The 26,484-nt window shown below is 46.9% G+C and overlaps 2 protein-coding genes across 2 annotated transcripts; one reads left to right on the top strand and one right to left on the bottom strand.

Moving 5' to 3' along the window:
* The first annotated feature begins 2,842 nt into the window (after positions 1 to 2,842).
* On the top strand, positions 2,843 to 17,786 carry wdr21 (WD repeat domain 21). Its single transcript, XM_084197370.1, has 14 exons — positions 2,843 to 2,882; positions 3,162 to 3,264; positions 3,543 to 3,643; positions 3,829 to 3,986; positions 4,499 to 4,581; positions 4,985 to 5,087; positions 5,497 to 5,640; positions 9,073 to 9,122; positions 9,442 to 9,521; positions 10,211 to 10,303; positions 12,184 to 12,281; positions 13,317 to 13,493; positions 15,002 to 15,116; positions 16,860 to 17,786. The coding sequence occupies exons 2-14, from the start codon at positions 3,173 to 3,175 to the stop codon at positions 17,096 to 17,098; spliced, it is 1,533 nt and encodes a 510-aa protein (XP_084053496.1). The 5' UTR covers positions 2,843 to 2,882; positions 3,162 to 3,172; the 3' UTR covers positions 17,099 to 17,786.
* Positions 17,787 to 19,495: 1,709 nt separating this feature from the next.
* Positions 19,496 to 26,474, bottom strand: LOC311123096 (zinc finger FYVE domain-containing protein 1-like). Its single transcript, XM_084197371.1, has 4 exons — positions 26,359 to 26,474; positions 23,455 to 23,635; positions 22,942 to 23,055; positions 19,496 to 19,741 (listed from the first exon to the last, which is right to left on the bottom strand). The coding sequence occupies exons 2-4, from the start codon at positions 23,540 to 23,542 to the stop codon at positions 19,506 to 19,508; spliced, it is 438 nt and encodes a 145-aa protein (XP_084053497.1). The 5' UTR covers positions 23,543 to 23,635; positions 26,359 to 26,474; the 3' UTR covers positions 19,496 to 19,505.
* Between the last annotated feature and the right edge of the window lie 10 nt (positions 26,475 to 26,484).

The raw sequence follows: 26,484 nt of genomic DNA, 5'->3' as shown, positions 1-26,484 counted from the left end.
AGAATCACATCACTTTTCACAGACAGATACAGCAGTTGGAGAATGCTGTAAGGCCTTTACACAGAGAATATCCAGGCAGCAGGCAGCAATGATTACAGGAGAGCAGCAATGATTACAGGAGAGCATCAATGACTACAGGAGGGCAGCAATGACTACAGGAGAGCAGCAATGATTACAGGAGAGCAGCAATGATTACAGGAGAGCAGCAATGATTACAGGAGAGCATCAATGACTACAGGAGGGCAGCAATGACTACAGGAGAGCAGCAATGACTACAGGAGAGCAGCAATGATTACAGGAGAGCAGCAATGATTACAGGAGAGCAGCAATGACTACAGGAGGGCAGCAATGACTACAGGAGGGCAGCAATGATTACAGGAGAGCAGCAATGATTACAGGAGAGCAGCAATGACTACAGGAGGGCAGCAATGATTACAGGAGAGTAGCAATGATTACAGGAGAGCAGCAATGACTACAGAAGGGCAGCAATGATTACAGGAGGGCAGCAATGATTACAGGAGAGCATCAATGATTACAGGAGAGCAGCAATGACTACAGGAGGGCAGCAATGATTACAGGAGAGCAGCAATGACTACAGGAGAGCAGCAATGACTACAGGAGGGCAGCAATGACTACAGGAGGGCAGCAATGACTACAGGAGAGCAGCAATGACTACAGGAGAGCAGCAATGATTACAGGAGAGCAGCAATGACTACAGGAGGGCAGCAATGATTACAGGAGAGTAGCAATGATTACAGGAGAGCAGCAATGACTACAGGAGAGCAGCAATGACTACAGGAGGGCAGCAATGATTACAGGAGAGCATCAATGATTACAGGAGAGCAGCAATGACTACAGGAGGGCAGCAATGACTACAGGAGGGCAGCAATGATTACAGGAGAGCAGCAATGACTACAGGAGGGCAGCAATGATTACAGGAGAGCAGCAATGACTACAGGAGGGCAGCAATGACTACAGGAGGGCAGCAATGACTACAGGAGAGCAGCAATGATTACATAAATCAAGAGGTACATTGACTTGTTGCTGCATTTCAATGGCAGACAACAACCTACAGCTCCTAGAGATGTGTTCCATGCTCCAAAACAGTGGACACTATTGTGATGCATAGACTTGTTATTGATCACATTAGATTAGACCACTAGGCCTATGAGCCGATCCCAGTAAAGCGATCCTGATGGTAACGTAGACCACTAGGCCTATGAGCCGATCCCAGTAAAGCGATCCTGATGGTAACCCGTTTTCCCTTCACGGACACGGCTCCTGCGCGCTCAGCCTGATCGGACCTCTCGCTCCCGAAATCCGTCGCAGACAGTAAAAAGCGATCCCATGCATAGGCTACTCAAATGATAGCCCATCATCTCAGAGTACTCCATGTGTTTTTTACCCGGAAGATAATCCCACATTATAAATACTGAATATAGATTATCCTAAAGTAGGCTCTTGATGAGCGAGCGCACCAAAGAAGCGCTGGTTGGTTGACATGAATTCCAAGTAATACAACGGACCTGAACAATGGAAGTAGCCTAATATCTGTGAAAGATTAACAAACACTTATAATAAGGTTCTTAGGCTATTAATGTGGCAGAATATGTAACAACTTTTGTAAAGAAGTCCATACACAAATAACTAGTCCACGAAGCGTAAATCGGAGTGCAGAACATTGTTTCATGCGCATAGAAATATATTTTCTTAAACGCGTGCGCATGACTACATGCTTTATGCTCGGAATCCATTCGTGTTGACACTAATAAATACAAAACAGAACGACACATATTGTCCTAACATGTCATTGTTCCAATACACGTTGTGATATGTTTACAAACATCATATAAAATCACAATAGCTATTCCATTATTCCACTCAATTTGTTGTTATTTATCTCCTTGCTTGAATGCAACCATTGCATGCAAGCAAATACGTTATTTTTTTGGGAAAATAATATAGAATTGTAAAGATTACTTACGATTTGAGAGGATTCTGAATGACAGTCGCCATTTTGCTGCGAAACTGTAACCCAAATATTGTAAATCTCGGAGCTGTTTGGGACCCTATGAAGAAAACAACCAATAAGGTCCTAGGCGCCCGCTCCTTAACCAATACAATAATAGTATCCAGAGATCGGGCGTGGCTTATGAGAAAACTGTCAAAAGCGTTTCATAAAGACGATGAGCTTCATACAGTAGCTACAGTACAACTTTATATTAATCTCTGATGTTGCACGCAATGTGCAAATCATTACAGTGCCTAGTCAATATAAATCCATTGCACAGTGTGGGTATATCCCCCGGTATATGAAACAGATATTCCAAGGAGTGGCTGCATTTTCTAGCAGGGAAAAATAAAAACATGGCCAGTTGTCCTACTGTGTTCCTGTCGCAAACAGACCATCTTTTTTTTTTTTTTCTCAGGATATGGAGACTCTTCTTCCTTCAGTAGGCATTTAGCAAAGAAATAGAATGGTATTAGAAAAAGATCATATGCAGTAGTGCAGTAAAATACAATAACACGGGGCAGATTTTAATAGATTAATATTATAGAAGCATTCATCAAACATGAAGGTTTGTTTACACAAGAAATTCAAACAAAGCAATGGCTGATGCTCTATCCATAATCTAAACAAATCACAACGACTGTATCACTACAGACATCAAAGTCATCTCTTCCTCCCTCTGATACAATATTACAATGTTTCATTCATGAGAACGATGATAAAAGTTACATATCGTTAGAGGAAACGATAGTGATTGATAGCACAAGCAGCCAATCGTGAAACGAAAAGTGGGCCACTATTGTGAGCGATAACCCAATGAGGGTTAGGGGGCGGGTGTTAAATTGGTCACATGGATGCAACGTTGTAGCAGGTACAGGAACTTTGTGTTAAGCTCCTATGTTCAATAATATATTTGATCAACATGGTGTCCTCTTATTACTACACGAATAACACCATTTCATTTTAAATATGATAATGATTTATCATTCAAATTGTCTACGTACCACATGTCTGTATTTATTGGGCTTTTGTTAGCAAGCGAAATGGCTAGCCGAATTAGCTAACTTGCTAGCTAGGTACAAAGTAAACAACACAGAAGCGAGTGACATACTTCATGTTGATGTTTACTCTCCGGTATTTGTGTCCATAGCAATAGCAGGGATGAAGAAAGGGAATTGGCGTGACAGGGGCAGGGACCGAAGGCGACACGGTTACCGCTCTGACTGGCAAAGGGACAGAACACAGGAACAAAGGTAGGATGGTGATCATGATGACAATGGCTCTCACGACCGCAGGTTGGTTGGCCCAAATTATGTGTAAACTACCTAGCCTTATTTACAAGGCAAACAAAATGGAGTTCGTTTACTTGATCTATCAAATGCTGAGGGAGTTCTTGGGCCATGAATCTTCATTCAGTACATTTGATATGATCTGAATGAAATGTATTCCTAAACTCTGTTATAATCCTGCCACTGTGTGTTTGCATTAACTGTGTAATGGTGGCACTGTGCGTCTCCTCTCTGGACCCCAGGTATGGCAGCAGTGAAGCGGGCCCCTCCTACAGAGACAGGACCCCAGAGAGTAGGCCTAGTTCTGCTGCTGCAGCCTCATCCTCCAGCTCTTCTGCTCCAGGTGAGTAACACTAAGACACACACCTTTCTACACGGCTATAGAATGACTACTTATGAATCAGTGCAGTCCTAAGTGCGTCACTTTTCTTTTCTTTTGAAGTAATCACAACACACACCCAACAATACAGACTCAATGTCCTTTTTTTTCTTCTTCTGTCCATGTGTACCTTGTCCTTCCATCCCCAGAGCTGCCAGGGTTCTACTTTGACGCCGAGAAGAACCGTTACTTTCGGCTGCTGCCGGGCCACAACAACTGCAACCCTCTGACCAGAGGGCTGCTGCAGGAGAGGGAGCAGGAGAAACACAGGGCCAGGATGATCACTGAGGACGAGAGGCCCAGGAAGGTACTACCACAGAGGGGGGAACTTTTGATGGTGGATCAGGGGCCGTTTGGTACCCTGTTGATGGTGGATCTGGGGGCCGTTTGGTACCCTGTTGATGGTGGATCAGGGGCCGTTTGGTACCCTGTTGATGGTGGATCAGGGGCCGTTTGGTACCCTGTTGATGGTGGATCAGGGGCCGTTTGGTACCCTGTTGATGGTGGATCAGGGGCCGTTTGGTACCCTGTTGATGGTGGATCAGGGGCCGTTTGGTACCCTGTTGATGGTGGATCAGGGGCCGTTTGGTACCCTGTTGATGGTGGATCAGGGGCCGTTTGGTACCCTGTTGATGGTGGATCAGGGGCCGTTTGGTACCCTGTTGATGGTAGATCAGGGGCCGTTTGGTACCCTGTTGAATTTAAAATGTATTGTAATTTGTATCTTACAGCCGTTTGATGCCGTCTCTCCTTCCCAAATTGAAAAAGACAGCAGCTCTGAAGGGTTTTCTAGTGTGTATGTGTTGTTTCTCCCTCCAGAAAGCACCAAGAGCAGGCCTGAACTCAGCTCTGCTGCTGCAGAAAAGACACCTGGGTCTGCTGCCTGGGGTCTCATACTGTAGGTACTGTATCAAAAGGACACACACACACACACACATATACACACACACACACACACATACGCTATTGTGTACCTTATGATTGTGTGTGTGTGTGTGTGTGTGTATGTGTGATTGTGTGTGTGTATGTGTGATTGTGTGTGTGTGTGTGTGTGTGTGAGTGTATGTGTGATTGTGTGTGTGTGATTGTGTGTGTGTGTGTATGTGTGATTGTGTGATTGTGTGTGTGTGATTGTGTGTGTGTGTGTATGTGTGATTGTGTGATTGTGTGTGTGTGTATGTGATTGTGTGTGTGTGTGTGTGTGTGTGATTGTGTGTGTGTGTGTGTATGTGATTGTGTGTGTGTGTGTGTATGTGATTGTGTGTGTGTGTGTGTGTGTGTGATTGTGTGTGTGTGTGTGCCCAGGCGGATCCATGAGGTGAAGGTGAGTGGGATGAGACGTCACAGACTGGAGGTCCAGAGCTCTGACAGCAGCAGTCCCAACACAGACAACTTCAGACTCATAGTGGTGAGTTACACACACACACACACACACACACACACACAGACACACACACACACACACACACACACACACACACACACACACACACACACACACACATGCTCTCTAGTGACTTTTAAGCAAAACGTTGGCAATGATAGACTGGTGTAAACTTCCTCCTAATTGGCCTCTTTTTTCCCTTCTTCCTCCTCTCCTCACTTTCTCCCCCCCCCCCTCTCCCTCCTCCCCTCTCTTCCTCCTCCCCTCACTTCCTCCTCCCCTCTCTTCCTCCTCCCCTCACTTCCTCCTCCCCTCACTTCCTCCTCCCCTCTCTTCCTCCTCCCCTCTCTTCCTCCTCCCCTCACTTCCTCCTCCCCTCTCTTCCTCCTACCCTCTCTTCCTCCTACCCTCTCTTCCTCCTCCTCTCTCTCAGGGTGACTCTGCGTGTGAGCGAGTGTTCACGGTTAACGACGTGTCTCACGGAGGCTGCAAGTATGGCATCATGAACTTCAGAGGCTGCAGCAGGGGCTCCCTGTCTGTTGAGATGTGTGACAACCTCTACTTTACAAATAGAAAGGTGAGGGAAGGAAGGAAGGTATAGGGCTGAGGAAAACCACTACTTTACCAACAGAAAGGTGAGATAGAGGGAAGGCTAGGGGCTGGGGAGAGAGGACTGGGGAGGAAGGCTAGGGGCTGGGGAGAGAGGACTGGGGAGGAAGGCTAGGGGCTGGGGAGAGAGGACTGGGGAGGAAGGCTAGGGGCTGGGGAGAGAGGACTGGGGAGGAAGGCTAGGGGCTGGGGAGAGAGGACTGGGGAGGAAGGCTAGGGGCTGGGGAGAGAGGACTGGGGAGGAAGGCTAGGGGCTGGGGAGAGAGGACTGGGGAGGAAGGCTAGGGGCTGGGGAGAGAGGACTGCGGAGGAAGGCTAGGGGCTGGGGAGAGAGGACTGGGGAGGAAGGCTAGGGGCTGGGGAGAGAGGACTGGGGAGGAAGGCTAGTTTGGGAGTTGGGCATTAGAAGCATGCTGGATGGTATGAATATCTACCCAGGCAAATTGAACACCTATTCTGACACTAATCTACGTTGTCCCTGTTTTCTACCTGTTCTGTACCTGTGTTATATACACTGCTCAAAAAAAGAAAGGGAACACTAAAATAACACATCCTAGATCTGAATGAATGAAATAATCTTATTAAATACTTTTTTCTTTACATAGTTGAATGTGCTGACAACAAAATCACACAAAAATTATCAATGGAAATCAAATTTATCAACCCATGGAGGTCTGGATTTGGAGTCACCCTCAAAATTAAAGTGGAAAACCACACTACAGGCTGATCCAACTTTGATGTAATGTCCTTAAAACAAGTCAAAATGAGGCTCAGTAGTGTGTGTGTCCTCCACGTGCCTGTATGACCTCCCTACAACGCCTGGGCATGCTCCTGATGAGGTGGCGGATGGTCTCCTGAGGGATCTCCTCCCAGACCTGGACTAAAGCCAACTCCTGGACAGTCTGTGGTGCAACGTGGCGTTGGTGGATGGAGCGAGACATGATGTCCCAGATGTGCTCAATTGGATTCAAGTCTGGGGAACGGGCGGGCCAGTCCATAGCATCAATGCCTTCCCCTTGCAGGAACTGCTGACACACTCCAGCCACATGAGGTCTAGCATTGTCTTGCATTAGGAGGAACCCAGGGCCAACCGCACCAGCATATGGTCTCACAAGGGGTCTGAGGATCTCATCTCGGTACCTAATGGCAGTCAGGCTACCTCTGGCGAGCACATGGAGGGCTGTGCGGCCCCCCCAAAGAAATGCCACCCCACACCATGACTGACCCACCGCCAAACCGGTCATGTTGGAGGATGTTGCAGGCAGCAGAACGTTCTCCACGGCGTCTCCAGACTCTGTCACGTCTGTCACGTGCTCAGTGTGAACCTGCTTTCATCTGTGAAGAGCACAGGGTGCCAGTGGCGAATTTGCCAATCTTGGTGTTCTCTGGCAAATGCCAAACGTCCTGCACGGTGTTGGGCTGTAAGCACAACCCCCACCTGTGGACGTCGGGCCCTCATACCACCCTCATGGAGTCTGTTTCTGACCGTTTGAGCAGACACATGCACATTTGTGGCCTGCTGGAGGTCATTTTGCAGGGCTCTGGCAGTGCTCCTCCTGCTCCTCCTTGCACAAAGGCGGAGGTAGCAGTCCTGCTGCTGGGTTGTTGCCCTCCTACGGCCTCCTCCATGTCTCCTGATGTACTGGCCTGTCTCCTGGTAGCGCCTCCATGCTCTGGACACTACGCTGACAGACACAGCAAACCTTCTTGCCACAGCTCGCATTGATGTGCCATCCTGGATGAGCTGCACTACCTAAGCCACTTGTGTGGGTTGTAGACTCCGTCTCATGCTACCACTAGAGTGAAAGCACCGCCAGCATTCAAAAGTGACCAAAACATCAGCCAGGAAGCATAGGAACTGAGAAGTGGTCTGTGGTCACCACCTGCAAAACCAGTCCTTTATTGGGGGTGTCTTGCTAATTGCCTATAATTTCCACCTGTTGTCTATTCCATTTGCACAACAGCATGTGAAATGTATTGTCAATCAGTGTTGCTTCCTAAGTGGACAGTTTGATTTCACAGAAGTGTGATTGACTTGGAGTTACATTGTGTTGTTTAAGTGTTCCCTTTATTTTCTTGAGCAGTGTATATACACACACACACACACACACACACACACACACACACACACACACACACACACACTACCGGTCAAAAGTTTTAGAACACCTACTCATTCAAGGGTTTTTCTTTATTTGTACTATTTTCTTCATTGTAGAATAATAGTTACACCTTAACACCTCCTCCTCCATGCTTCACGGAGGGTACCACACATGCGGAGATCATCCATTCACCTACTCTGCGTCTTACAAAGACACGGCGGTTGGAACCCAAAATCTCAAATTTGGACTCATCAGACCAAAGGACAGATTTCCACCAGTCTAATGTCCATTGCTCGTGTTTCTTGGCCCAATCAGGTTTCTTCTTCTTATTGGTGTCCTTTGGTAGTGGTTTCTTTGCAGCAATTCAACCATGAAGGCCTGATTCACGCATTTTCCTCTGAACAGTTGATGTTGAGATGTGTCTGTTACTTGAACTCTATGAAGCATTTATTTGGGCTGCAATTTGAGGTGCAGTTAACTCTAATTAACTTATCCTCTGCAGCAGAGGTGACTCTGGGTCTTCCTTTCCTGTGGTGGTCCTCATGAGAGCCAGTTTCATCATAGCGCTTGATGGTTTTTGCGACTGCACTTGAAGAAACTTTCAAAGTTCTTGACATGTTCCGTATTGACTGACCTTCATGTCTTAAAGTAATGATGAACTGTCGTTTCTCTTTGCTTATTTGAGCTGTATTTTTGGACTTGGTCTTTTACAAAATAGGACTATCTTCTGTATATCCCCCCTACTTTGTCACAACACAACTGATTGTCTCAAACGCATTAAGAAGGAAATAAATTCCACAAATTAACTTTTAACAAGGCACACCTGTTAATTGAAATGCATTCCAGGTGACTACCTCATAAAGCTGGTTGAGAGAATGCCAAGAGTGTGCAAAGCGGTCATCAAGGCAAAGGGTGGCTACTTTGAAGAATATAACATATATTTTGATTTGTTTAACACTTTTTTGGTTACTACATGATTCCATATGTGTTATTAAATTAATTTAATTAATTAATCCTTCTACCCCCCCCCCCCTAAAAAAAAAAAATTGTAGATATTGTAAAGTGGTTATCCCACTGGCTATAGGGTGAATGCACCTGTTTGTAAGTCGCTCTGGATAAGAGCGTCTGCTAAATGACGTAAATGTAAATGTAAATGTAATTAAATCGTTTTGTTGTCTTCACTCTTATTCTACAATGTAAAACATAGTAAAAATAAAGAAAAACCCTGGAATGAGTAGGTGTGTCCAAACTTTTGACCGGTACTGTATATATATATGAATGTTTTCTGTGTGTTTCAGGTGAACTCTATCTGCTGGGCCTCCGTCACCCACCCTGACTCACACGTCCTGTATCCTTCATACACAATGCAGTTAAGACTGGGATGGTACACAATGTGCTTTATGACCGTGCACCCCATAGCGGATGCATCCGGTTTACAGGAGATACAGCTAATTCAACCTAGCTTCCTTCTCCACTGAAAACCAGGCGTGGGAACTCCGCTCAGGCGTTTATTTTTTTACGCCTGTTACGTTAGGTTAATGACCCTGTCTAGTCACTGTAGTTTGTCCCACGGGGTCAAAGGTCTCAGCATGTTGGTGTTCAGACCGTTGTCAGTACCTGTGCTTAGAGTGGTGTTGGGTTAGTGTTTTCTTGACTCCAGTGTTCAGCCTGTGTCTGGTGGGCATGGCAGAGACTCCTGGCTGTGTCAGTTTACTACCAGCTTCTCTCTTCAGCAACTCCAACCCAGGTAACCGTTTTCATATACTTCTCTCAGAACATGCTTTCCTTTTTCCATGACATTTTACTGTAAAATATAATGCCCATATATTTAATGTTGAGCACATTTGTTATTTTTTCCCTCTCCCCCCTCCTCCTCCTCCTCCTCCCTCTTCCCCCACTCCTCTCTTCTCCCCATCCCCATCCTCCTTCTCTCTCCTCCCCCTCCTCCTCCTTCTCTCTCCTCCCCTTCCTCTCTCCTCCACCCTCTTCCCCCCCTCCTCTCTCCTCCCTCTTCCCCCCCTCCTCTCTCCTCCCTCTTCCCCCCCTCCTCTCTCCTCCCTCTTCCCCCCCTCCTCTCTCCTCCCTCTTCCCCCCCTCCTCTCCTCCCTCTTCCCCCCTCCTCTCTCCTCCCTCTTCCCCCCCTCCTCTCTCCTCCCTCTTCCCCCCCTCCTCTCTCCTCTCTCTTCCCCCCCTCCTCTCTCCTCCCCATCCCATCCTCCTTCTCTCTCCTCCTCCCTCTTCTCCTCCCTTTCCCCCATCCCCCTCCTCCTTCTCTCTCCTCCCCCTCCTCCTTCTCTCTCCTCCCCCTCCTCCTCATTCTCTCTCCTCCCCTTCCTCTCTCCTCCACCCTCTTCCCCCCCTCCTCTCTCCTCCCTCTTCCCCCCCTCCTCTCTCCTCCCCATCCTCCTTCTCTCTCCTCCACCACCTCCTCTCCAGACCAACCGGGGATGCTGTGTAGTTTTAAGATATCTACAGCCTGGTCCTGTGCCTGGTGTCTCAACCCTCAGGCTGACAAAACCTTCAGCACTGGTTAGTTTGATGCCTACCATAATCTTTTACCAATGTATTAGCATTTTACACTCTGTAATGTTAGTACTACTGTAGCAAGCAACACCTTCCAGTTGACCATTTTATACAATGTTCCTACATGAAACATCTCACTGAAACTTGCCTGTTCATGTTTCAATATTAATAACAACAGATCATTTTATGACGATGACATTCTGTTGTTCTTCTTACTGTTCCTTTTATACACATGTATAGAACAGTAGTTACAGGTTAAATGTCTTTTCTCTTTACATAGAACTTACAGTGCATTCGGAAAGTATTCAGACCCCTTCTCCACATTTTGTTACATTACAGCCTTATTCTAAAATGGATTAAAACATTTTTTTTAAAATCATCAATCTAAACATAATACCCCATAATGACAAAGTTAAAACAGGTTTTAGACATTTTTGCAAATTTATTAAGTATTCAGACCCTTTGCTATGAGACTCGAAATTGAGCTCATGTGCGTCCTGTTTCCATTGGTCATCCTTGAGATGTTTCTACAACTTGATTGGAGTCCACATGTATTATACTCAATTGTTTGGACATGATTTGGTAAGGCACACACCCACAGTTGACAGTGCATGTCAGAGCAAAAACCAAGCCATGAGATGGAAGGAATTGTCTGTAGAGCTCCGAGACAGGTTTGTGTCAAGGAACAGATCTGGGGAAGGGTACCAAAACATTTCTGCAGCATTGAAGGTCCCCAAGAACACAGTGTCCTCCATCGTTCTTAAATGGAAGAAGGTTGGAACCACCAAGACTCTTCCTAGAGCTGGCTGTCCAGCCAAACTGAGCAATCGGGGGAGAAGGACCTTGGTCAGGGAGGTGACCAAGAACCCGATGGTCACCCTGACAGAGCTCCATAGAACCTTCCAGAAGCCCAACCATCTCTGCAGCACTCCACCAATCAGGCCTTTATGGTAGAATGGCCAGACGGAAGCCACTCCTCAGTAAAAGGCACGACAGCCCGCTTGGAGTTTGCCAAAAGGCACCTAAAGGACTCTCAGACCATGAGAAACAAGATTCTCTGGTCTGATGAAACCAAGATTGAACTATTTGGCCTCTGAATACCAAGCGTCACGTCTGGAGGAAACCTTGCACCATCCCTACGGTGAAGCATGGTGCTGGCAGCATCTTGCTGTGGGGATGTTTTCCAGCGGCAGGGACTGGGAGACTAGTCAGGATCGAGGCAAAGATGAACGGAGCAAAGTACAGAGAGATCATTGATGAAAACCTGCTCCCGAGTGCTCAGGACCTCAGACTGGGGCGAAGGTTCACCTTCCAACAGGACAACGACCCTAAGCACACAGCCAAGACAACGCAGGGGTGGCTTCAAGACAAGTGTCTGAATGTCCTTGAGTAGCCCAGCCAGAGCCCGGACTTGAACCCGATCGAACATCTCTGGAGAGACCTGAAAACAGCTGTGCAGTGACGCTCCCCACTCAACCTGACAGAGCTTGAGAGGATCTGCAGAGAAGAATGGGAGAAACTCCCCAAATACAGGTGTGCCAAGCTTGTAGCGTCATACCCAAGAAGACTCGAGGCTGTAATCGCTGTCAAAGGTGCTTCAACAAAGTACTGAGTAAAGGGTCTGAATACTTATGTAAATGTGATATTTCAGTTTTTAATTTTTTATAAATTTGCAAACATTTCTAAAAACCTGTTTTTGCTTTGTCATTATGGGGTATTGTGTGTAGCTGTAACGTAACAAAATGTGGGAAAAGTCAAGGGGTCTGAATACTTTCCGAATGCACTGTATACACTGGTCTGGTGGCCATTTTGAAAAGCACCATTTGAGTGACTGTTTCCCGTTCTGTCTCCTGTGGTCTTTTCCCTGTCTGTCTGTCTGTCGTCAGGTCTGTCTCGCAGGGTGATAGTGACGGACGCAGTGACGGGCAGGAGACAGACGTATGGCATCGGCAGTGATGTGCTGGCACAGCAGTTTGCCCTCAGGGTGAGTTAGTGGCGCCATGGCACAACAGAGACATGGCATTCACTTTTAGATTCATTGTCACAAAAACTGTAACTAAAACTGGTGAGAAGCTGATATTTTTTAAGTGTGTGTCTGTGCGTGGGTGTGTGTGTGAGAGAGATGAACAGATTGAGGGGCGCTTCTCAAACTTCTTTATTATTGACCTTCAGAGTTTTTAACATGCCCTTTTCTCCCTCCCCCTCTCTCTCCCCCCTCCCCATTCCTCCCCCTCCCCCCTCCCCATTCCTCCCCCTCTCCCCCATTCCTCCCTCCCCATTCCTCCCCCTCTCCCCCATTCCCCACGCCCCCCTCCCCCTCCTCTCCTCTCCCTCTCCCCCCTCCTCTCCTCTCCCTCTCCCCCCTCCTCTCCTCTCCCTCTCCCCCTCCCCCCTCCTCTCCTCTCCCTCTCCCCCCTCCCCCCCTCCCTCTCCCCCCTCCCCCCCTCCCTCTCCCCCCTCCCCCCCTCCCTCCTCCCTCTCCCTCTCCCCCCCTCCCTCTCCCTCTCCCCCCCTCCCTCTCCCTCCCTCCCTCTCCCCCTCCCTCTCCCTCCCTCCCTCTCCCTCTCCCCCCCTCCCTCTCCCCCCCTCCCTCTCCCTCTCCCCCCTCCCTCTCCCCCCTCCCCCCCTCCCTCTCCCCCCTCCCCCCCTCCCCCTCCCTCTCCCCCCTCCCTCTCCCCCCTCCCCCCCTCCCTCCTCCCTCTCCCCCCTCCCTCTCCCTCCTCCCCCCCTCCCTCTCCCCCCCTCCCTCTCCCCCCTCCCCCCCTCCCTCTCCCTCTCCCCCCTCTCCCCCTCCCTCTCCCTCTCCCCCCTCTCCCTCCTCCCCCCCTCCCTCTCCCTCCTCCCTCTCCCTCCTCCCCCCCTCCCTCCCTCCCTCTCTCCCCCTCCCCCCCCCTCCCCCTCCCCCCCTCCCCCTCCCTCCCTCCCCCCTCCCCCCCTCCCCCCCTCCCTCTCCCCCCTCCCCCTCCCCTCCCTCTCCCCCTCCCCCTCCCCCTCTCCATTCCCCTCTCCCTCCCTCCAGGCTCCGGTCCTGTTTAATGGCTGTAGGTCAGGAGAGATCTTCAGTATCGACCTGCGTCAGAGAGGCAGACGGGACCACAGCTGGAAGGCCTGCAGGTTCTACCAGGACTCTGCTATCACCTCCGTACGAATACTACAGGATGAGAACTACCTACTGGCTGCTGACATGATGGGAGAGGTGGGACAGACACACACACTGGGACAGGTCACACACACACTGGGACAGGTCACACACACACACACACACTGGGACAGGTCACACACACACTGGGACAGGTCACACACACACACACACACACACTGGGACAGGTCACACACACACACTGGGACAGGTCACACACACACTGGGACAGGTCACACACACACACACACACACACACACTGGGACAGGTCACACACACACACTGGGACAGGTCACACACACACACTGGGACAGGTCACACACACACACTGGGACAGGTCACACACACACACTGGGACAGGTCACACACACACTGGGACAGGTCACACACACACACTGGGACAGGTCACACACACACTGGGACAGGTCACACACACACTGGGACAGGTCACACACACACACTGGGACAGGTCACACACACACACTGGGACAGGTCACACACACACTGGGACAGGTCACACACACACTGGGACAGGTCACACACACACTGGAACAGGTCACACACACACTGGAACAGGTCACACACACACTGGAACAGGTCACACACACACACACACACACACACACACACACACACACACACACACACACACTGGGACAGGTCACACACACACACACTGGGACAGGTCACACACACTGGGACAGGTCACACACACACACACACACACACACACACACATACACACAGGGACATGTCACACACACTGAGACAGGTCACACACACACACTGGGACAGGTAACACACACTGGGACAGGTCACACACACACTGGGACAGGTCACACACTGGGACAGGTCACACACACTGGGACAGGTCACATACACACTGGGACAGGTCACACACATACACTGGGACAGGTCACACACACACACACACACACACACACACACTGGGACAGGTCACACACACACACTGGGACAGGTCACACACACACACTGGGACAGGTCACACACACACTGGGACAGGTCACACACACACTGGGACAGGTCACACACACACACTGGGACAGGTCACACACACACACTGGGACAGGTCACACACACACTGGGACAGGTCACACACACACTGGAACAGGTCACACACACACACACACACTGGGACAGGTCACACACACACACACTGGGACAGGTCACACACACTGGGACAGGTCACACACACACACACACACACACACACACACACACATACACACAGGGACATGTCACACACACTGAGACAGGTCACACACACACACACACTGGGACAGGTCACACACACTGGGACAGGTCACACACACACACTGGGACAGGTCACACACTGGGACAGGTCACATACACACTGGGACAGGTCACACACACACACTGGGATAGGTCACACACATACACTGGGACAGGTCACACACACACACACACACACTGGGACAGGTCACACACACATACACTGGGACAGGTCACACACACAAGTGTGGGAAAGTTAAGCCTTATCCGACTCTGTTTTACCTGTGTGTTGATATGTGTCTCACTGCAGATCAAGCTGTGGGATGTTCGAGTAACCAAACCAGTGCAGAAGTACGAGGGTCATCATAATGAACACGCCTACTTACCCCTCCACATCAATGAACCTGAGGGACTTCTGATGGCTGGTAGGTTACAGGACCTTACTGCTGATGGCTGGTAGGTTACAGGACCTTACTGCTGATGGCTGGTAGGTTACAGGACCTTACTGCTGATGGCTGGTAGGTTACAGGACCTTACTGCTGATGGCCGGTAGGTTACAGGACCTTACTGCTGATGGCTGGTAGGTTACAGGACCTTACTGCTGATGGTTGGTAGGTTACAGGACCTTACTGCTGATGGTTGGTAGGTTACAGGACCTTACTGCTGATGGCCAGTAGGTTACAGGACCTTACTGCTGATGGCCAGTAGGTTACAGGACCTTACTGCTGATGGCCGGTAGGTTACAGGACCTTACTGCTGATGGCTGGTAGGTTACAGGACCTTACTGCTGATGGCCGGTAGGTTACAGGACCTTACTGCTGATGGCTGGTAGGTTACAGGACCTTACTGCTGATGGCCGGTAGGTTACAGGGCTTAACTTCTCTTCAAGAGGGATGAAAATTCAGGTTACTACTTTTTGATCACTTCAACTCAGTAATTATTCCAGGGAAGGGAATGCACTCACTTTAAGTCTCTCTGGATAAGTGTAGAGAAGGCCACTCAACTTGTAATGCACTGACTCAGATGACAGATGATTGGTCAAAAGAAATGGATAATAAAATGATAGTTGGAGCACTATTGATAGATTTTAAGTGTAGCCTTTGATGTTATTGATCATACATTTTGATGAAGAAACTCACTTGCTATATGGCTTTACATCACCTGCCATCACATGGTTGGAGAGTTATTTATCCAATAGAACCCAGAGAGTGTTCTTTAATGGAAGCTTCTCTAACGGTGTCCCTCAGGGCAGTAGCCTTGGGCCGTTACGCTTCTCTTTTTTTACAAATGATTTGCCACTGGTCTTACACGGCGCTAGAATGACTGTATGAGGAGGTTTCCACACTCTACATGTCAACACCCAAAGCCAATTAGCTCACTGAAATTATAAATAAGGAGTTAGTCAGTATCATAATGGGTGATTAACAATAAACTGGTCTTAAATACATCTAAAACTAAAAGCATTGTATTTGGTCAAGTGCAGCAAAGAAAGACCTAGCAAAGCTGCAGCATGCTCAAAACAGAGCAGCATGCCTTGCCCTTAACTCCACAAACAAAGCTAACTTCAACAACATGCATGCCAGTCTTTCCTGGTTGAGGGCTGACGAGAGATTAACTGCTTCTCTTCTAGTTTTTATGATACATATTATGGTGATGATAAATTCCAGATTGCCTGCATAATCAAATAACATTCAGCTCAGACACCCATACATTCCCCACAAGACATGCCACCAGGGGTCTCTTCACAGTCCCGAAGTCCAAAACGAATTCACGGCAATGCACAGTATTATACAGATCCATGAAACTCCCTTCCATCTCCAAATAGTCAAGCAAACAGCAAAATGACCTTTTAGAAAACGGATTAAACAACATCTCGTGGAACAGCGGGCACTGTGAGGGGACCCACACATTCGTTTTTAGTTGTATTGTTTGTGTATCGTATTTTAAATGTGTGTGACTGTCCTCGTCTATCAATGTTTTGTTACATGTCATGTTTTTTTTTTATATTTGTGGACTCCAGGAAAAGTAGCTGATGCTTCTGCAAAAGTTAACGAGGATCCAAATAAACATTTTTAAAAAGTGTCTGCTAAATGACTAAAATGTCCATGAAAGGAGGAAAGAAAAGTATCCAGACAATATCTTACCCTCTTCATTTATGTCTTCTCCAGTGGGTCAGGACTGCTACACCCGTCTGTGGTCTCTGGGGGACGGCAAGCTCCTGAGGACCATCCCATCTCCCCACCCTGCAGGGAAGGACCTGATCCCCAGCGTGGTCTTCTCCTCCCAGCTAGGAGGCAGCAGAGGCCTGCCTGGTCTCCTCATGGCTGTTAGGCACGATCTGTACTACTTCCCTTATAACAGTGACTACCAGGAGGGAGGAGGGGTTGTAGCAGAGGCAGCCTGCTAGGGGAGGGCTTGACTGAGGCAGCCTGCTAGGGGAGGGCTTGACTGAGGCAGCCTGCTAGGGGAGGGCTTGACTGGACCTTGGTTAAAAGGCCTCACTACTCTTCTGTTCCTGTTGACCATCGGTCTGAAAGAATTGGAAGAGGAGAAGGAAAATGGACAAGGAAAACCTTTCTTTGCAAAGTATCTGGAATAAAGGAGACTCTTACTGCCTAAAGTTACCAGCTTGGAGCTTCAAGTGGAGAGTTGGGTCTGACCGTAGACCTGCGAAGATGGACTGCTGGAACATGGATCCAGGACTCTTTGCTGTCAACTACTCTATTTGTCTAGTCTCTGCCAGTGAACCCTGAATTATGTCCACAGAAACTGCAATTCATGAACTGGCCAGTGAGTTTCTTTTTGAGAAGTGTCTTTTTTTTGTCTTTATAATAATAATAATGATTAATCCTAAACAGATTTGATAATAATGATGTAAAGTTTATATAATTCAAACAATGTATTTTATCCATGGTGATTGAATTGGTGTCTTGGAATTATAAAGAAATGCCATGGTTAAAGGGATGGATTGTCAGCAGACCTCCACATAACCAATCTGCTTTTTCTATGATGACACACACACTGAGGTTCTGCTTGTTCTATGACCACACACTTTGAGGTTGTGAAGTTTATTAAATAAGCATACATGTTACAGTAAACATAGTAATGGTATTGATCTTCAGTATTCTCTCCTGGTTTCCTTAAGCACTGTTCTATACGAGATGAATCATGATCCCTGTTCAAGATTCTAGAACTTAAAACTGTTCCAGTTTGTCTACAAGCTGATTCCACGGTTCCAGTCAGCTACTCTGTGCCTACTCCATACTTTTCAGCCTGGGTCCTAAATCTGTTTGTGCTGTTTTGCCGACTCCTATTGTCATTGTCCATATAGGAGTCGGCAAGACAGCACAAACAGATATGGGACCAGGCTAGATAATTGCAGCTAGCTACTACACAGCCTCGGGTGATGGTGTAATGGTTTATATGTGATAGTATATACTATGAACTGAATGTATAATGTTTCAGGGTCCAGCCCCAAATAGTGTTGATATCCTTTCATACTAGCTATTATGCACTGTGAGCCATTCACTATTTGAAAGCAACTCCCACCATAGCACTAGAATGGTTGTAATTCTGATCATTCTAATTCTATGGTTCCCACTTAGCAATCTATTTTACAGTCAGTCTGTCACTCAATAGCCCCAGTTATACTTGGTTCTAACTTGCATCATTTGTCCTGAACTTGTCCACATTCTGATTGTGACCACATTTTTAGACGGGGTGTAGACAATCAAAAAAATACATTGTGATCAGATCATCCTGCCCACCTCCGGAGGTAGTCAAGACACATTGTGTCTGGATATCTCACAAGTGTAGGCAGATCTGGACAGAGACACCATTTCAATCATCATTATTCTACCCTTTAACATCATTGACAGGTGGCACCATTGACTGATTACATCAATATGTGTCTTACAATAAATAAATATTATATAGAAAGAATAGCTGTGAAATAATTTGCATAAAAAGGAAGGGACCAGGAAATTTGGTCACAATGTTACACATTTCTAGAAATGTGGACACAATCAGAATGTAGTCAAGATCACAACAAAGGACCCATGTTAGCACCAGGTATAAACGGGGCTTGAGATAGTACTATTGTAGACTGTTTAAAAACAAAAACAGGCCATGTTATACAAAACAAATCACTTATTTCCCCCACTATAGTAAACTTCCCATATATATATATATATATAAAATAAATACAGTCGATTAGGAGTGAATTGTTAAGGCTAGTCTATTAGTGTCTGTCCGCCCGCTTAAAAGCACATATACAACCACTTAGCGTCCAAGATTATTATACAGGTTGGTAGTTATTTAGGCTAATCATCTTTAAACATGGAATGAACCTGTGCTGCGATTCCTCTTCTTCGAGCCATGGAACATATATATCTCTCGCTCTCGTCAAAGGATAAAGTGAGGACATCCGATCCGACGTGACGTCCAAGCCTTGAGACTGATGACATCACAATCAATAACAAGAACTCCCTTAAAAACTGGCCCTGAGCCACAGAGAGGGGAGTGTTCCAGTCCCACAGAGTTAGGTAGAACCGTGTTCATTAGGGCACACCGTAGCAAAAAAAAAAAAAACGTTTCAAAGCGGAAAACAAAATCGACTTTCTTATTGGACAATTACAGAGAGTCCCTCCCTGTTTTGGAGAATTTTCTTCCATTTCGAGCCTACTGAACACAACCCTTGACTGTCTCTGGTCGCATCCCAAATGGCACCCTATTCCCTATATAGTGCACTACTTTTGACCAGGGCCCTATGGGGAATAGGGTGCCAATGTGTTCCCTCACTCTCCTGTCTCCTACTAGAGGTCCCCAGGTTTCTGGTGGCAGGTGTTGCAGACGCGCACCGGGTGGTCCCAACCCCTAGAGGGCACCGCTCTGCGTTCAGGGGAGCAGTCGTCACACACGCCCTGGCCGCAGGCCCTGCAGTGGTGGATGGAGAGACGCGGGGCGGAGAAGTCTCTCTGACACTCACAGCAGCACCGGATTTCCTGGTCAGGAACCCAGTAGGCTGGACGAGCTGCATCCTTCACCAGGCCTGGAGAGAAGGGGAGCGGAGAGGACCAGAGAGGGGGAGCGGAGAGGACCAGAGAGGGGGAGCGGAGAGGACCAGAGAGGGGGAGCGGAGAGGACCAGAGAGGGGGAGCGGAGAGGACCAGAGAGGGGGAGCGGAGAGGACCAGAGAGGGGGAGCGGAGAGGACCAGAGAGGGGGAGGGGAGAGGACCAGAGAGGGGGAGCGGAGAGGACCAGAGAGGGGGAGCGGAGAGGACCAGAGAGGGGGAGCGGAGAGGACCAGAGAGGGGGAGTGGAGAGGACCAGAGAGAAGGGGAGAGGCGTTTTCATACTGGCCCCGTGTAGCTCAGTTGGTAGAGCATGGCGCTTGCAACGCCAGGGTTGTGGGTTCGTTTCCCACGGGAGGGCCGCTATGAAAAATGTATGCACTCACTAACTGTACGTGGCTCTGGGTAAGAGCGTCTGCTAAATGACTAAAATGTAAAATAATGTAAAAAATGAGACGACGCAGGCAGACACGTCAGTTTTGGGAGGACATGGCTATGTCAAAGTGACCCATCCATCACAGTTCTCTGTCGTAAGCCTCTATTAAAGCTGCAATATGGAACTTTTTGGGTGACCCGACCAAATTCACATAGAAATGTGAGTTATAGATCTGTCATTCTCATTGAAACCAAGTCTAAGAAGCGGTAGATCTGTTCTATGTGCGCTATTTCTATGCTTCACGTTCTTAAGTTTCGTTTTTTGCGTCTTTTACTTTTCTACACCAGCTTCAAACCTCTGAAAATACAATCTTTTGGGTTATGGAAAATATATTTTTAGATGGTACAACGATTTTCTACACAATGACTGCTTGTTTTGTCACATACACTGAACTTATGCAAACTATTAGAATTTTAGCAACCAGGAAATGGCTGAGTGATTTCTGCATATTGCACCTATAAGCCTTTTAAATATTTTAAACCTTATATCTCTTATTGACACTCAGTGGCCAGTTTATTAGGTACACCTCCCCCGTTCACGAAAATGATTCGCTCCTACAGACAGTGAGTCACGTGGCCGTGGCTTGCTATACAGTGAATTCGGAAAGTATTCAGACCACTTTTTCCACATTTTGTTACGTTACAGCCTTTTCTAAAATTGATTAAAATATTTTTCTTCTTCATCAATCTACAGAAAATACCCCATAATGACAAAGCAAAAACAGGTTTTTAGACATTTTTGCAAATATCTTATTTACATTAGTATTCAGACTCTTTGCTATGAGACTCGAAATTGAGCTGAGATGCATCCTGTTTCCATCGATAATCTTGAGATGTTTCTACAACTTGATTGGAGTCCACCTGTGGTAAATTCAATTGATTTAACATGTTTTGGAAAGGCACACACCTGTCTATATTTGGTCCCACAGTTGACAGTGCATGTCAGAGCAAAAACCAAGCCATGAGGTCGAAGGAATTGTCCGTAGAGCTCCAAGGCACAGATCTGGGGAAGGGTACCAAAAAATGTCTGCAGCATTGAAGGTCCCCAAGAACACAGTGGCCTCCATCATTCTTAAATGGAAGAAGTTTTGAACCACCAAGACTCATCCTAGAGCTGGCCGCCAGGCCAAACTGAGCAATCGGGGGAGAAGGGCCTTGGTCAGGGAGGTGACTCTGGTCACTCTGACAGACCTCCAGAGTTCCTCTGTGGAGATGGGAGAACCTTCCAGAAGGACAACCTTCTCTGCAGATCCCACCAATCAGGCCTTTATGGTAGAGTGGCCAGACAGAAGCCACTCCTCAGTAAAAGGCACATGACAGCCCGCTTGGCGTTTGCCAAAAGGCACCTAAAGGACTCTCAGACAATGAGAAACAAGATTCTCTGGTCTGATGAAACCAAGATTGAATTCTTTGGCCTGAATGCCAAGCATCACATCTGGAGGAAACCTGGCACCATCCCTACGGTGAAGCATGGTGGTGGCAGCATCATGCTGTGGGGATATTTTTCAGCGGCAGGGACTGGGAGACTAGTCAGGATCGAGGGAAAGATGAATGGAGCAAAGTACAGAGAGATCCTTGATGAAAACCTGCTCCAGAGCGCACAGGACCTCAGACTGGGGTGAAGGTTCACCTTCCAACAGGACAACGACCCTAAGCACACAGCCAAGACAAACGCAGGAGTGGCTTCGGGACAAGTCTCTGAATGTCCTTGAGTGGCCCAGCCAGAGCCCGGACTTGAACCCGATCTAACATCTCTGGAGAGACCTGAAAATAGCTGTGCAGCAACGCTCCCCATCCAACCTGACAGAGCTTGAGAGGATCTGTAGAGAAGAATGGGAGAAACTCCCCAAATACAGGTGTGCCAAGCTTGTAGCATCATACCCAAGAAGACTTGAGGCTGTAATCGCTGTCAAAGGTGCTTCAACAAAGTACTGAGTAAAGGGTCTGAATATTTATGTAAATGTGATATCAGTTTTTTTGTTTTAATACAACATTTCTAAACACCTGTTTTTGCTTTGTCATTATGGGGTATTGTGTGTAGATTGATGAGGGGAAAAAACCATTTAATCAATTTTAGAATAAGGCAGTACTCACCCAGAGGGATGTATGTAGCAGTGACCACAGAGTAGTCTAGACTACAGTACTCACCCAGAGGGATGTATGTAGCAGTGATAACAGAGTAGTCTAGAGTACAGTACTCACCCAGAGGGATGTATGTAGCAGTGACCACAGAGTAGTCTAGACTACAGTACTCACCCAGAGGGATGTATGTAGCGGTGACCACAGAGTAGTCTAGAGTACAGTACTCACCCAGAGGGATGTATGTAGCGGTGACCACAGAGTAGTCTAGAGTACAGTACTCACCCAGAGGGATGTATGTAGCGGTGACCACAGAGTAGTCTAGACTACAGTACTCACCCATAGGGATGTATGTAGCAGTGACCACAGAGTAGTCTAGACTACAGTACTCACCCAGAGGGATGTATGTAGCAGTGACCACAGAGTAGTCTAGACTACAGTACTCACCCAGAGGGATGTATGTAGCGGTGACCACAGAGTAGTCTAGACTACAGTACTCACCCAGAGGGATGTATGTAGCAGTGACCACAGAGTAGTCTAGACTACAGTACTCACCCAGAGGGATGTATGTAGCGGTGACCACAGAGTAGTCTAGAGTACAGTACTCACCCAGAGGGATGTATGTAGCGGTGACCACAGAGTAGTCTAGACTACAGTACTCACCCAGAGGGATGTATGTAGCAGTGACCACAGCTCCTAGTGTATTCTGAACAGCCTCTCCTACTCTCCTACTGAGTGTCCCTCCCTCCTCCTCCTCCAACGCTGCATCCAGCAGCTCTACAACACACACACAGAGAGAAACAGTAGAAAACAACCACTGATTTATGATGAACATATTATTCCTAAGACATGTGTAAGCCAGAAAATAAGAGTAGGAAATCAAAAGTAAAGAGGGAAATTGTCTGTTACCCTGGTTACACGATTTAGACTTACAGGAGCAATTAGGATTAAGTGCCTTGCTCAAGGGCACATCGACAGTTTTTTCACCTAGTTGGCTCGAGGATTAGAACCAGCAACCTTTCGGTTACTGGCACAACGCTCTTAACCACTAAGCTACCTGCCGCCCCGATGTTCATGTGGCATCCAGGTTTATCTAAAGAGTATTCTTTAAAGACCTATTGGGACATCATAGGATAACTGTTGAGACATCATGTTTGATATACAACATGTCCTTACCTTCTGAGATGCCCCGGTTATGGAAGCAGGCATCACAGACCCGTACGGGGGCGAGCCCCCAGCCCCTCTCTGGAACAGGACGGTTCATGGAGGAGCAGCCGTCACAGAAGCCCTCTCCACAGGCACGGCAGTGGTGCTTAGTATCGTTGTCCTGGAACACCTCACTGCACTTAGCACATTTCTGTTACAGAGACACAGAGAGCACAGGAGACAGATTATATCACAGGCTCAAAACACAATCACACATAGGAGCAATGGATAGTCTTTACACAGTCATAAGATCAATGGATAGTCTTTACACAGTCATAGGAGCAATGGATAGTCTTTACACAGTCATAGGAGCAATGGATAGTCTTTACACAGTCATAGGAGCAATGGATAGTCTTTACACAGTCATAGGAGCAATGGATAGTCTTTACACAGTCATAGGAGCAATGGATAGCCTTTACACAGTCATAAGAGCAATGGATAGCCTTTACACAGTCATAGGAGCAATGGATAGTCTTTACACAGTCATAGGAGCAATGGATAGTCTTTACACAGTCATAGGAGCAATGGATAGTCTTTACACAGTCATAGGAGCAATGGATAGTCTTTACACAGTCATAGGAGCAATGGATAGTCTTTACACAGTCATAGGAGCAATGGATAGTCTTTACACAGTCATAGGAGCAATGGATAGTCTTTACAAAGCCATAGGAGCAATGGATAGTCTTTACACAGTCATAAGATCAATGGATAGTCTTTACACAGTCATAAGATCAATGGATAGTCTTTACACAGTCATAGGAGCAATGGATAGTCTTTACACAGTCATAGGAGCAATGGATAGTCTTTACACGGTCATAGGAGCAATGGATAGTCTTTACACAGTCATAAGATCAATGGATAGTCTTTACACAGTCATAGGAGCAATGGATAGTCTTTACACAGTCATAGGAGCAATGGATAGTCTTTACACAGTCATAGGAGCAATGGATAGTCTTTACACAGTCATAGGAGCAATGGATAGTCTTTACACAGTTATAAGAGCAATGGATAGTCTTTACACAGTCATAGGAGCAATGGATAGTCTTTACACAGTCATAGGAGCAATGGATAGTCTTTACACAGTCATAGGAGCAATGGATAGTCTTTACACAGTCATAGGAGCAATGGATAGTCTTTACACAGTCATAGGAGCAATGGATAGACTTTACAAAGCCATAGGAGCAATGGATAGTCTTTACACAGTCATAAGATCAATGGATAGTCTTTACACAGTCATAAGATCAATGGATAGTCTTTACACAGTCATAGGAGCAATGGATAGTCTTTACACAGTCATAGGAGCAATGGATAGTCTTTACACAGTCATAGGAGCAATGGATAGTCTTTACACGGCCATAGGAGCAATGGATAGTCTTTACACAGTCATAAGATCAATGGATAGTCTTTACACAGTCATAGGAGCAATGGATAGTCTTTACACAGTCATAGGAGCAATGGATAGTCTTTACACAGTCATAGGAGCAATGGATAGTCTTTACACAGTCATAGGAGCAATGGATAGTCTTTACACAGTTATAAGAGCAATGGATAGTCTTTACACAGTCATAGGAGCAATGGATAGTCTTTACACAGTCATAGGAGCAATGGATAGTCTTTACACAGTCATAAGATCAATGGATAGTCTTTACACAGTCATAGGAGCAATGGATAGTCTTTACACAGTCATAGGAGCAATGGGTAGTCTTTACACAGTTATAAGAGCAATGGATAGTCTTTACACAGTCATAAGATCAATGGATAGTCTTTACACAGTCATAGGAGCAATGGATAGTCTTTACACAGTCATAAGATCAATGGATAGTCTTTACACAGTCATAGGAGCAATGGATAGTCTTTACACAGTCATAAGATCAATGGATAGTCTTTACACAGTCATAGGAGCAATGGATAGTCTTTACACAGTCATATGAGCAATGCCTGGCCTTTACACAGTCATAGGAGCAATGGCTGGCCTGTACACAGTCATATGAGCAATGGATAGTCTTTACACAGTCATAGGAGCAATGGATAGTCTTTACACAGTCATAGGAGCAATGGATAGTCTTTACACAGTCATAGGAGCAATGGATAGTCTTTACACAGTCATAGGAGCAATGGGTAGTCTTTACACAGTCATAGGAGCAATGGGTAGTCTTTACACAGTCATAGGAGCAATGGATAGTCTTTACACAGTCATAAGATCAATGGATAGTCTTTACACAGTCATAGGAGCAATGGATAGTCTTTACACAGTCATAAGAGCAATGGATAGCCTTTACACAGTCATAGGAGCAATGGATAGTCTTTACACAGTCATAGGAGCAATGGATAGTCTTTACACAGTCATAGGAGCAATGGGTAGTCTTTACACAGTCATAGGAGCAATGGATAGTCTTTACACAGTCATAAGATCAATGGATAGTCTTTACACAGTCATAGGAGCAATGGATAGTCTTTACACAGTCATAAACAATAATCCAAGACAACATGGACATGTCTAAACATGTTCACTGCACACAGCTGAGGCATGAGAACTCAACTACGGGAATCACTGGCTAGGAATGCAGTACATCTGACTGCCCTACATACCTCTTAATAAATAGAGAAAGAAAGACGGAAAGAGAGTGAGAGGAGAGAGAGAGAGAGAGAGAGGAGAGAGAGAGAGAGAGAGAAAGAGAAAGAGAAAGAGAAAGAGAAAGAGAGAGAGAGAGAGAAAGAGATACTTTAAATCCTCTGCACTACAACCCTCCCAGAACCTTCATTACCAGTATGTCACTGCACTTCCATGTTGGTTCTGAAGATGCATATGTCAGCCATTTTGGATCCATGCTGTGTCTAAACCTGTATGTCCAGATGCCTGTGAGGACCACGTACCAGGATGAGGGAGTTGGGTTTCCAGTAGGCCGGGGCAATCTGGTCGGTGAGCCAGGAAGTGACAGCTTTGGCAGGTTTCACACTGAGCTCTGACACACTCTGGGAGATGTAGTTCACACCGTCCAA

The sequence above is a fragment of the Coregonus lavaretus genome (assembly GCF_964263955.1).
Source record: "Coregonus lavaretus genome assembly, contig: HAP1_SCAFFOLD_6543, whole genome shotgun sequence".
In the NCBI taxonomy this organism is placed as follows: Eukaryota; Metazoa; Chordata; class Actinopteri; order Salmoniformes; family Salmonidae; genus Coregonus; species Coregonus lavaretus.
The sequence above is the reverse complement of the archived record's forward strand: the minus strand, read 5'-3'. Positions and strand labels throughout refer to the sequence as shown.